Source organism: Poecilia reticulata, linkage group LG16, assembly GCF_000633615.1.
Source record: "Poecilia reticulata strain Guanapo linkage group LG16, Guppy_female_1.0+MT, whole genome shotgun sequence".
In the NCBI taxonomy this organism is placed as follows: Eukaryota; Metazoa; Chordata; class Actinopteri; order Cyprinodontiformes; family Poeciliidae; genus Poecilia; species Poecilia reticulata.
Window position 1 is genome coordinate 17,967,600 of NC_024346.1, and position 12,658 is coordinate 17,980,257.

General features: G+C 40.0%; 2 protein-coding genes across 2 annotated transcripts in view; one reads left to right on the top strand and one right to left on the bottom strand.

The window, feature by feature from the left end:
- Positions 1 to 614: 614 nt before the first annotated feature.
- cpvl (carboxypeptidase vitellogenic like) lies at positions 615 to 5,155 on the bottom strand. The gene is made up of 13 exons (XM_017309573.1): positions 5,019 to 5,155; positions 4,668 to 4,849; positions 4,448 to 4,569; positions 2,953 to 3,067; positions 2,803 to 2,861; positions 2,637 to 2,716; positions 2,476 to 2,542; positions 1,998 to 2,120; positions 1,724 to 1,855; positions 1,532 to 1,630; positions 1,264 to 1,437; positions 978 to 1,160; positions 615 to 897 (listed from the first exon to the last, which is right to left on the bottom strand). Exons 1-13 carry the CDS (start codon positions 5,021 to 5,023, stop codon positions 799 to 801), a joined length of 1,440 nt encoding a protein of 479 aa, XP_017165062.1. The 5' UTR covers positions 5,024 to 5,155; the 3' UTR covers positions 615 to 798.
- A 1,417-nt stretch (positions 5,156 to 6,572) lies between these two features.
- The window catches only part of chn2 (chimerin 2), a 37,041-nt gene continuing 30,955 nt past the window's right edge, over positions 6,573 to 12,658 (top strand). Inside the window, exon 1 of the mRNA XM_008432489.2 lies at positions 6,573 to 7,105. Within this exon, the coding sequence (XP_008430711.1) occupies positions 7,057 to 7,105 (49 nt within the window). The 5' untranslated portion in view covers positions 6,573 to 7,056. The remainder of the gene's footprint in view (positions 7,106 to 12,658) is intronic.

The following is a 12,658-nucleotide window of genomic DNA, read 5'->3' on the forward strand; positions in this document are numbered from 1 at the left end:
TATTTGTAACTATGTTTTTCTTGCAGTGTTATCAGTTAACGTTGTTTCAATGAACGATGTATTTTCTAATCTTTTACGTCTTAAATTAGACATTAATACTGCTTTTTCACAATTGTGAAAACAAGGCAGGCTGAAAATATTCATGATGTAGCAGATTCATCTGTCAAACATGTCACATATTTTAGCGACTTATTCAACAATCTTTCAAATTAAAATTTATCAGATCAAAGATTTAACTGTTTTCACAAAAAGTCACCATCACTGACCATGATGTGATCAGATTTTATTTATTTTTTTATTTGTCTGCAGCTGCAATTCACTGAATCACAGCGACCCCTTGTGTGCATTTTCAAAATTACCAATACTGTCAAAGCAAGATCATGTAAAATCCTAAACCAAAACATAGAAAACAAAAAACATTTCAAATTGATCTGTGTAAAAAAAAAAAAAAAAAAATTTAAAAATTCTCAGCTGAATTCAAGTCGATGAGAAATTGTATAATTTGGTGATCAATTTAAAGAAAAAAAAATTCTTTCAAACTGTTGCAAAACTACTGCGACAGACTGGCGACCTGTCCAGGGTGTACCCCGCCTCTCGCCCGAAACGTTGGCTGGAGATAGGCACCAGCAACCCTCCCGACCCCACTGAGGGAAAAAGGGTGCAAGAAAATGGATGGATGGATGGATGTTGCAAAACTATATACAGAAACAATTCATTTACATTTGTTGTGACAATCAAAGGTCTTTAAAATCAACACTCCACAATCAGTGTGTCCTATAAGCCCATATCGGCACCATTTCACGCCCAGCCCTGCGTTGACAAGAACCTGTCGATCATATCAAAGGACCTTGCCGGCTGGTCGTAAGGCAGGATGTGTCCTCCTCCTCTGATGATGACCTGGACGGGTTGAGAGGATTATTCAAATGTCGGCTCATTGCATGTAGCATTTGTGGCATCTGTCCTCCACATCTGCTCACCTGGAAAAACTCTCCGACTTGTCTGACGTAACCTGCCACCTCGGTGTCGTCGGGCTGGAGCTTCCAGTGGAACCGGGGAGCGGCTTTATACTCGGCGGCTCCGCTCCAGTTGACAGTCGGCAGAAACCTCTCGGTCAGAGGAGCTGCTACAATCACATCCAGCTGACCGCTGTAGATTAGGACCTGTACATGTGCCACATTTGTTTTTGTTGATGTTTTTTTTAATTAAAAATTTAATTTGAGGAATTGAACGATTCTTTTGAATGAAATTTCTGTTGTGCATTACCCTGTAGTTGTCCATCAGAATCCCCAACCACGGTTTGATGCTCTTCATGACATCCTGCAGGAGGTGCTTCTCCACCTCGGAGCCGTCGTGGAAGGTCAGGTTACCCACGTGGATGGCTTTCCGCACATCAGGCAGCGTCACAAACTGGGAGAAGTACTCCTGGTCTTCAGGTTCCTGTGAAAAAAAACAAACATGGAGAATGCAGTGATGCATGAAAGCATTGAAACGTTTTTTAAAAACCTTTCAAGCAGCTCTGATTTCAGACTACCTGGCATGTCATGTAGTTAAAATAGTTGGTGCAGCCTGTAGCATTTTGGAAAAAGGACGGATACGGATCGACGTCTCCATTCAGCAAGGAGTCAAAAACCTAAAGTTAGAAAAGGAAACGGTTTACCATCGTGAGGTGATTAATAGTCAATCCAAATCAAAGACGACCAACATAAAGTATCCTGGGTTCTACCTTAAAAGCCTCCACCCATTTCTGCTGATGGATGAGTTCCACGCCGAGGTCCGTCTGCTTGTCCACGTACTGTTTCTGGAGTTTGTCTATCATTCCCGTCTGATACAGGAACTCTCCATAACCGCCCAGCATCTGACGGGGAGAGACCGAACAGAAAGTTGAGAGCGAACATACAGCGCCAATACATCTGGAATTTGTAGCTATGTGGAAGTAAAACACAGCACGCCACGTTTGAAGGATAGTCACAGATTTTAAACGTTTGCATGATACCAACCAGTTCTGGATCACAGAGTCCGTCACCGATAGCCATGCCCTTAAAGTTGATCTTCACCTTTGCGGTGGGGTTGTTCTTGTGGATGTAATAGGAAATGGCAGGAACATATTTTCCTGCATATGACTGCAGAGATAAAAAAAACAAAGATACCAAGTGAAGACCACATCTGACCTCAGAGTCTGAGACGCTTATGTATTTATACTATGCCAGCTTTATCCAACCCAGTTTAGGCAGCAACAACAACAAAAAAGTGTTTAAACAGCCAGTTAGAAATATACCAGAAGTTTTCTGCAACTTGGTAAGGCACACATATTCAAATGTTTTCTGTGTATTTGAATACAACTAGTTTGAAAATTATGAGTGCATTTACAGCCTACTGGAACTGTGTAGTGGTAATTGCAATCTGGAATTATAGATATTTGCCTAATGGAGCTAATTCAACGGTTTTAATGTGAAATGACTGAAAGGCAAAACTTACCTCCCCAGTTGCATAAAACTCATTGGACTGATACTCAGGAAAGAGTTGGAAGAACTGTGTTAAAGCACTTTTAAAAAGGAAGAGAAAGTGAGAAGTTAGATGCATATAAAGCACAAAAACCTCAAAGAAATGAGAATCGATAGCTGAGCAGGAAAGCAGACCTGTACAGATCTCTGCCGACATCGTCTTGGTTCTGAGCATATCCTCTGTCATCATCAGTAAAGCTGAAACCTGTTCCAACCTAAAAAATAAATACACTATAGTTAAAGCTCTGTTTCAATTATGTATTTGTTCTATTTTTTTTTTAAGTAAAAGGAAAATAAATACCGGATTGTCAATGTACAAAATTGAGTATCTGCTCGTCCATGAGTAATCCCTTAAACCGACTGCAAAGACAGAAAGACTGAGACTAACAAAAACTGTGTCAAAGAGAGCATTACAACATCTGCTGCTCGTCTCTGGCAAATCACTTATTACCAGACATATTCTTGTACACCACGTAAGGTCCGTGTTCCACAAAGAGACCGAACATGGAGGTGCCACCGGGTCCACCTTGCAGCCAGAGCAGCACCGGGGCTTTGTCCTGCTGTGCCTGGAAATCAGGGATACCAGGTAAAATTAATAAATCAGCACCACCTAGTGGTGAGATGAACTGTAAAGAGAAGAAGCAAAAGGCTGAACTTCTTTTTGTTGCATTCTGGTTAAGTTGTACATTATATTTGTCTGATTCTTACGGTATGATTAACATAAAGTATTTTTTGTTAGTAATTTTGCATGGACATATGTGGAATTATTAAGGTCTGAAGTTTCTAAGCATTCCTCATTGCCACGAATCTCAGAACTTTTAACTATTTTTCAACTTTATTTTTCTTTGGATTGTATAATTCAAACAAGCAACTTGCATTATTTTAGCTGCATCTAAAAAAAGAATGAATTGGTAGAGAATGTCTAAATGTATAGCGTAATTTGTCTATGTAGACATTTGACCAATAACCAGACATCTAACACAGTCAGCCTCAAATCAAAGAAAATTTGCCACATTGACCAGAAACAACCACTGAATCCCCCAAGTTTCTACTTCGCCATGAGTCAAAATCTGTTGGAACATCATGGTTATTATTAAGCGACGATATAAAAGTTCAAACCTGCTACGGGATTTTAACTAAATATTAGGATCTGCGTTTACATTTGAGTTTTTATGATTCATTTTGAGCCTGTGTGGATGAGAGACGATCCATAATAAATTCAAACATGTGAACCCATTTCTTATTTATGCAAGTTTGGTGAAGATCTTTTCAGTAACAACTGGATGTCAGAATAGAGCAAAGACATCACATACAGTTAATGACTCCCACTACACACATAAAGTGGAAGATAACGCTGAAACTCAACCACATCGTTCCTGGGTTGACTAACTGACACCTCAAGTTAGGAAAAGGAAACTTGAACCAGTAAAAATATATATTTTACTCAAATATATTTGAGCTTCTTAACGTGACTTTATTCTCCTTTAAGTTTTCCAATTGTAACTTACATTTATTTTCACCAACATTTAAAATACCAGAATCCTCATGTGAGTGCAAATGGCTGACCACACTCGATTATAAACATAAAGTAGAGCTGAAACTGCAAATTGAAGAAGTTTGGCTTTTATTGCCCGTCAGGAGTCGGCATGTGACTCTTAGTGCACTTGTAAAGTTTTTTGATCAAAACTCAAAGTTACTGATTACTAGATGCAGCAGACAAACCACTGTGAGCTTTCAAAATGGTCTCGATTGGTCTTGCAGCGATAACTGTCATATGGAAGGGATTCCTGGCAAATCACTGTTGACTGAAATATTACAGCTGAAAAGTGTGGAGAACACTTTAGTTCCTCAACAACAACAACAACAAAACACCTGGTACTTTTTGAAACCGTTGAGCATAACATGATGAGTGAGTGTCATGCTGTAGATAAACACCCTGAGCTCACCATTTGTGCAGGGAAGAACCAGAAAAAGAGGTTGCTGTTGTAGGTCTTGTTGACTGTGAAGTATCCAGAGTAACTCTTGACATTCGCCCCAGGCAATTTTCCAACCATACTTAGTTTCCTGGCTGTTAACAGGGCGTAGCAGTGCAAAAAATAAAGTCAATGTCGCAGAATGTCGTGTTTATTTATTATGCGTTTATATAATGCAAGAACTTGCTCTTACCTTCATCTATGGCGCCCTTCTCCAGATAGGGAGTGATAAACAGAGGAGCCCCGGGGTCCACTCCATTCAGACCGCTGACTCTGTGAGATTTCCTGCAGAAAAACGACGAGCAGCTCCGAGCGGCGGCTGCAGGGCCCAGGCAGGCGAAGAGCAACAGGAGAGTCAGAGTTTCCCTCAGCATCCTGAAAACAGGTACAGGTTTCATTTGAGACTTCATATCAGTTTCATATGATCCTCTTTCCGTGTGAGCCTCAAACCCAGACCGAGTCAGATTTCACCACAGTCCCACCGCACAGGGACCGTGACACATCCTGCTGCAGGCTAAAGGAGAGTTAGTTGGTCACCACTCACCTCATTATGCCGCCGTCTCTAAGGAAACGAGGCAAATTTCAGCTTCAGTTAGAGGAATGTACTACCAGAGCGATTAAAATGTCTTTCACTGTGAGCGTTAGTCACATGACCAAGTCTTAGGTCACGTGAGCGACACCGACGTGGTTTCTGTTCGCCCTGAACGATGTCTCGCAGGGACATTGGCAGGTATGATGTGTCTTCTTTAAAGCGTAAACGACATTGCTCTGTCAAAAAAAAATATATCTGGCTGCCTATATGTTGGCTAACTAAAATGATAATCACCGTGAATTCAGAATTCACTGAACACACTAATTTATGGCTTCTGGAAAGTGGAATATAAGAAGTTGATTACTTCTGATCTGATCTGACAAAATACTTAATTTAGTAGAACAAATTTTTCTCCTGTTTTTATTTGCTGAATTATCGACACCTTGCAAAAGTTTCCGTTTTTTTTCTTTTCCATAACCACTTTTTGTCATTTGAACTTCAGTGTATTTTATTTGGATTATGTGGCAGATCACAACAAAGGACTGCATAACTGGGAAGTGAAAGAATAAAATGATGCGATGTATTTAAGATGTTTTCAAATACAATTCTGAAATCTGTAACATGAATTTCTACACCCCTTAATAAATGACATATGTAACACATTCCCTTCTGAAATCAGTAGAGACCTCTACAGAGTTCATCTGTGTAATTTAAACTGTCCATCTGTTAATCCATCTGTTCTGTGAAGGTTTAGGGGTTTAATGGAGACAACCAAACAACCAAAAGCATCACAAAGAAGTCACACAGCAGACACATCAAGGAGAGGTTATGGAATAGTTTTAATCGGTTACAAATATCCCTTCAATTAGTGACTGAAAACCAACACTATACAGCACTCTAAACACTAGAGGCAGTGTCATGTTCTGGAAATGCTTTTTTAAAAAAATAAGGGACAGAAAAACTGCTGAAAGTTGATGGGAAGATGGATGGAGCTATGCAGGACGTCAGATGGAAGCAAGTCTGCTGCGATGTAAAAGATGGGAGCCTCTAAAAGGATTGAGGATCTCCTTCCATAAGGACAACTAAGCAGAATGGCTGAAACTCAGCAATAAAAATGATCATGATTTAACCAGAAGAGCAAACATATTTTCAGATAGTTTTGGATGATTCCCAAAAAAGCAAAAATTAATTTATAAAGGGGGAGATGGAATCATCTCATGTTGCACTGGAGCAAAAAAAAAAAAACTGAATTATTTGGATGTTATTAAAATAGCTGTATAAAACTACTTCAAAATTACATTTAAGAATTTTATATTTAGTTGAGAATATATTAAATTATTAATTAAAAAAAAAAATCTCTGTAGGTTGTAAATCTTGTACATAGCGAAATGACCACCAGATGGCGCCAACACCCAGACGTTCATTCCGCTCTTCCATCGTAACACGAGACAACATGGTTTCAGATGAAAATAATGCCTCGGCTGGTGTCATGTGATTAAACCAGTCGGATTGTCCCCTGACTTTTTAAGCAGCAGTTTTAAAAACAAACAAACAAACAAACAAAAAAGCCTCAGTCTGGGATTTTGCAGATAGAAAAAAAAAACCCAACTCGGTTGTTTTCTCTGTTCTTTTCATTGACAACGCTCCAAACTTTCGCTTTAAGAAGGCGCGTCTACGCTGCGGTGTGTTTATCACAGCCCTTAAAGTGGCACATGGAAACCAGAGCTGGTAGGTGCATGGAGGAAACCTCCGGCATTTCTGCTTAGTGTGAGGAGGCGCTTCCGTGAGGCTGATCCACGGAGCGCGTTGTGTTCTGATTGTGGGTATATATGCGGCAGCCCCCACACCGCGCCGCGCCGCGCCGGGGGGAAAAGGATCAGCAGATTCCGACAGATGGACGGACTGGTAGTGAGATTTAAAGGAAGCATGAAATAGTCAAGCCGTCAAAAAGGTGCAGCACATTGAAGTGGCATGGAGGCACCGCCGGGGACGAGCTGCTGTGAGCCCACCTTGGCCAACTGGGAGTGACCGAGTCGCCAAACTGGTTGGGATGGCAGCATCCAGTAACTCAAGCCTGTCAGGTTCATCGGTTTCCTCTGGTAAGGGTCCACACGTCCCGCAATTTTTAAATGTAAGATAATAATAATAATAATAATAATAATAATAATAATAATAATAATAATGACTGTAGTAACAATTACTATTACGATTTCAATCAAGGTGTTTAATATTGTTTATTCAAATTCTTCACATTTCTGCTTTTATCAGACTCACATTCAACTTTTGCTTGTATTATTAAGCTGTAGACGTTTATCAATAGCACATAAATCATAGATGTGTCATCTTCTTTATTGCTAAGCATCTATTCCAGAGTCTTCTAAATAATCATGGGAAAGCTTTCCTGTCAGCAGAAGAAGCATGCAGGGGTGGAAATGTTATAGGGAAAGGAAGTCTCAGTTTGGCTTTATTCTAAGGTTGTGAAATGCATTCACTGTGACTGGCTGTGGATATCGTTGGATTGCCAACCGTCTCCATAAATCCTATATTGACTTTCCACTTGGTTGGCTTTGAGGATTGTTTTTGGCATGTGTATAAAGTGTGCTATTTTCCCCCCTCAAACACAGCACCATGCTGAGATGTTTTCTGACACTGTGAGAAATTCTAATATGCCATGCTTGAGTGAGTGCAGCACAGTTCCAGTTAAATCTTTTTTTTTTTTTTTTTGTTATTTTTTACTGGGAATACAATGTTGTGAACTTCGGCTACATGATTATATATATATATGAAATGTGATTTTCTTTTTTCTAGATTATTTGGATTTTATTTTTGCAGAATGCGAATGTTGAATTAGCAGTTGTTTAAACAAACCTTGTCTAAAACCACCATCCACATATTTAAGTTGATGAAATGTGTTTTTGGTATAAAGTACACAAACCCTTTTCTCCCACCACCAATTTATGAAGAAGCTTAACCAAAGCTAATATGCGTGTCTGACAATGCCTCAGCAGTTATAAAAAGTCATATTAAGAGTATCATGTGAATGTAATTAGCCTTTTATTTTGTAGCCCTTATTGTATTTTTATTGGGGTTTAATTCAACAGTGCAACACAAAGTAGCACATAATCGTGAAGTTGAAGGATAATCATTCATTTTCCCCTGAATGCACCGTCTCCATGGTGAAACATAGTGGCGGAGGTCGGCGTGACAGGGTTTGGAGGTTCGTCCTCTAGCAGGACAACAGCCCTAAACATGCAGCCTGATCTACAATAGTTTATCAGTAGTATCCAACCCCATTCCCTCCAGAGCTGCTGTCCTGCAGCTTTTAGATGCGCCCCTGCTTCAACACACCTGAATCAAATAAATGGCTTATTACAAAACCTTTGCCAAACTTGATAGGGTGGTGAGGAGGTAATTCAGTCATTTCATTCAGTTGTGTTGATGCAGTGATGCATTTAAAAGTTGCAGGACAGTGTCTCTTGAAGATTGGACTTGGAGACTCCAGGTTTAGATCACAATACATTCATTTGTTTGAATGGCTTAGTCAAAGTGCATAACTAAATACAACTGAGATTTTAAGACAAAAAGATTGATGTTAACAGATGCTCTCTGTCTAATTTGACAAAGGTTGATCAATTTTGTTGAGAAGAATAAGCAAAAAAATATTCAGTTTGCTGAAAATAACATACGCTTGCTTGTAGTTCTGTAAAGTAGTGGCTTGAGGGGTCTGAATACAAATGCATGTCACACATTTCAGATTATATTCACACAATCTGAAAACCATGTGTCTTTTCTCTCATTATGATCTACTTTCTGTTGCTCTGGCATATACATTTCCATTATATATATCCCTTGGAGTTTATTTAAATTGAATGTTGGGGGAAAAAAACAACAACTTGGGTTTGTCACAAGTAAAAATGTGTGAGAACACTGCATAGCATGCTCAGTGTTTGTTTTACTTTCTTACTGTCTCGCTATCCTGAGTAGACCACACGGCAGCATCACATTTCCAGAGGTACAGCCCAGTGGGCGGCACACACACACACACACACACACACACACACACACACACACACACACACACGAACCCCCCCCCACACACACACACACACACACTCATGTCCAAGCTGATACAGTCTGCACTATAACCACAAGCCTCACGAAACATTGTCTCATGTGTGCATTCTGAACAAAAAACGGCCTTTTTGACCACTGCTGCTTTAAGGGGAAAGTCTTTTCTTTCTGCGGTATCGGAAGGTTGTCATTACTGCTGGGCTCTCAATATAATTATCAGGGGTTACAAGCTGCACTGCTGCCAGGGATGGAGTGGTTGTCGCAAGGGTATCATTATTTTCCTACAGAGCTGTTTGGCAGTTAGATGCATTTAAATAATCTTGTCTATGAAAAATATATACGTCTGAAAAATGAGTCTGAATTCCTGCTCCATATAAGGTCATCTATTCTGCTGCAGACTGAGTGCTGTGGGTGTAATGTAGCTATTTGTCATAATAAGTCTATCCTGCAATGTTTTTTTTAGAGGATGGTGTATTAAAAAAAAAAATCTAACTTAAATTTGTGATTAGTGTCTCGGATGATGGGATATTAAGAGGAAACTGTAATGCAAAAAAAGACAGGCATTTTACTTTATGCCAAACTTATTCACAAATCTATTAAATTAGTGCAGAAAAATTGCAGAATCAGATTTTTGAACATCAGTTGGTGGATGCCCACGTGGGCGCCCTGCAAGCGCTGCATCCTGTGACAGATCAATATAACCACACAGGCTTGGAAGAACCTTGGAACAAAACCATTGCCACTCAGCACAATCCGCTGCTACACGCAGAAATGTAACCTGAAACTGTATTACACAGGGAGAAAGCTGCATAACCCCTCAAAGCAGAAATACTGCTGAGGTCTCTGAGAGCACACTCTCCTCGGAAGGACAGAAAAACAGTGGACATGTGCTCTGTGGTCAGATGACTCCGTTTCAGTTTACTTTGGCGGAGGAGGGAGGGAGGGTGGACATTGGGTTCTACATTCCAAAACATGAAAACTATGATTCAAGTTTTCATCAGAGGGATGTATTGATGCCAGCGACTGTGATGGTATGTGGGTGCATTGGTGCCATGGCGCAGACGGGAAAGTACCATAACTGCAGAGGCATAATTTTCAGTTTTCTGGCTTCTTTAAAATTCTGCTTAAAACACATTTCTTTGAAAAAAACTCTTATTAAACTCCTACAAGCTAAATTTTTTCATTTTTATTTTTAGATAAATCAGAAGTGAGGTTTTGTTTTCTATATTTTGTGTGACAGTCTGCATGGAGGATCACTGTTTTATTTTTTATTTTTTTGCAGAAAGAAGGTCCTTGATTTGAATCCTGGCCAGGAGAACTTGGATGAAGTTTGCATATTCTTCCCATTCAGGCTTATAGGTTCTTTCCTCCAGAAACATGATTGTTAGGTTAACTGGTCTCTCCAAGACTGTCCTTGGGTATGTGAGTGTGTGCATGCTGGAGATAGGCACCAGCCACCTCCCGTGACCCTGCAAGAACAAGCACGTGTAAACAATGGATGACAGATGAATTCGCGTGACCCTATATTTAGGTCCAATAGGCGAGAGCACTGCAAAGGCCTTTTGCATTTGCCATGTGTTTTCTTCATGGAGGCCTTAACGTATTCAAGAACTCACCAAACGTCACCAATAATTGTTCCCTTCATGAAATATTTGGATTCCAATGGAATCAAATTGGGTGTAGCCAAACTGCTCTACAGTGCCCCCTAAACTGAGAGCCCCCTATCACAGAAATCTGAAATTGGCACAGAAGTAGATCCAACCCCCTAAATTAAGAAAAGAAAGTGTCTTGAAGTTATGTCCAAAAATGTACAACGATGTGGCCATTTTGAGTCAAACCTCAAATTTTGGCCATTTTTCTTGTTGCCACACCTCAAACTCTCACAAACTTCTCTTAGGGATTTTGAGGTATCAGCTTTATCTTTGGTCAGTATACAGTTTAAGAATGGGGCATTAAAAGTTGTCAAAATCTTGATTTTTTTTTAGCATGTTTAAGTTGTGCGACTAAGCAGTGAATCGGGGGTACCCACCAACGCAAATGAAACGCTATAACTTTGACACAGAAAGGTCGAACTGAACCGAAGTTGGTTTGAGTCAACCATGTTGGATGAGAAACGATACTCTGTGGTCATATGCTGACATTATCAAAGCCCCAACCCCTCGGAACAGGAAGTGACTTTTTTTTTTCTTGAAAAGCTTCATCTCTGACCCACTTGAGCTGGTCAAGATTGTCTTGTGTCAGAAGACTCGCATGCTTTAAAGTACAAGGAGTTTTTGCTGGAGGGTATCACGTTGTTATCATATGTCTGGCTCTAAATTTCACATATTTCTGCTGAGCTGCACCAAAGTCACAATGATTGATCCCTATCCACCCACCAATAGGAACGCAATCTGATATTTGGTGGACGTGGCCTAATTCCCTAACAGTGCCTCATATACATTTTTAAGAAATCAGCCCCAAAGCCACAATTTGACCTATTGTGAAATTCAGTACACATGTAGCTTATTAAAACAAAAGTCTCTTGGCGTTATGGTCCAAACACAGCAGGAGGTCGGCCAATTTGGATCAAAGCAACCATTTTGTTCCTTTTACCCATGTTGTATCTGAGGAAACCCATACTGCTTTTGACATGCAGACTTCAAAGTCACTCAACACAATCTTGAAGCATTGAGATAAAAAAAAAAAAATCAAAAGTTTTTTGCTGCATCAGAGCATGTGGATGTGACCAAGACTCAAAATCTGACCAATCACCAAAAAAAAAGAAAAACATTTAGGTGGAATAGCTTTCACACACAGGCTCCCAGCTGCATGCGTCTTTGTGTGTGTCACAACAGACCAGTACTCATCACATTCACATGGTCAATATGTGACATCACCTGTTTATCTGCTGGCTGGCTTCCTTTTACTCCATGATTCATACAGATTTCAAGCCGTGTCTGATGACAGAATAACATGACGGCGAATCATTCACTTAACAATGGCTGGTGGCTGGACCATGTGGGCGTGTTAGAATGGCGAAATCCAATTCCTCGTCATTTGTATATAGCCGGCTCTAAATCACAAATGCATCACCAAGCTAGACATAAATGATCTTTGTTAAGCTCTTAAAAGCCAATAGGTTTATTTGACTCCACTGCACCTCCTAGATTATTCCAATAGCTATATCTCCCTGATACGTCATCTGATCTGCACCAGATATTTTGTGCATCATCAGGGAACATTGCTGCAGATATCGGTGTGGTAGTTTGATGACATTGCTTTAGCCCCACCCACTCAGTGAACAAACTGAAGATTATTGTGTCAAAAGTGGTCTTTCACCACTGTGGTGCATTACAGGAATACTGGGCTTTCAATAGAACACTTTGGTGCCTCAATACAATAGCATGTCAATCTTGAGGCTATTGGTCCCAGACTCTTTATTTCCTCCTCCCAGGTAGTAACATAAAAATCTTCACCTTATAAACTCTTAATAGAGTTGGAACCTTCACTCTTATTACTTTCATCTTCAGCAACCATTGCGTATAAATGGATTTTTGAGTTTAGTCGGAATACTTCGAAGACCTCCTCAATCCCACCAACAT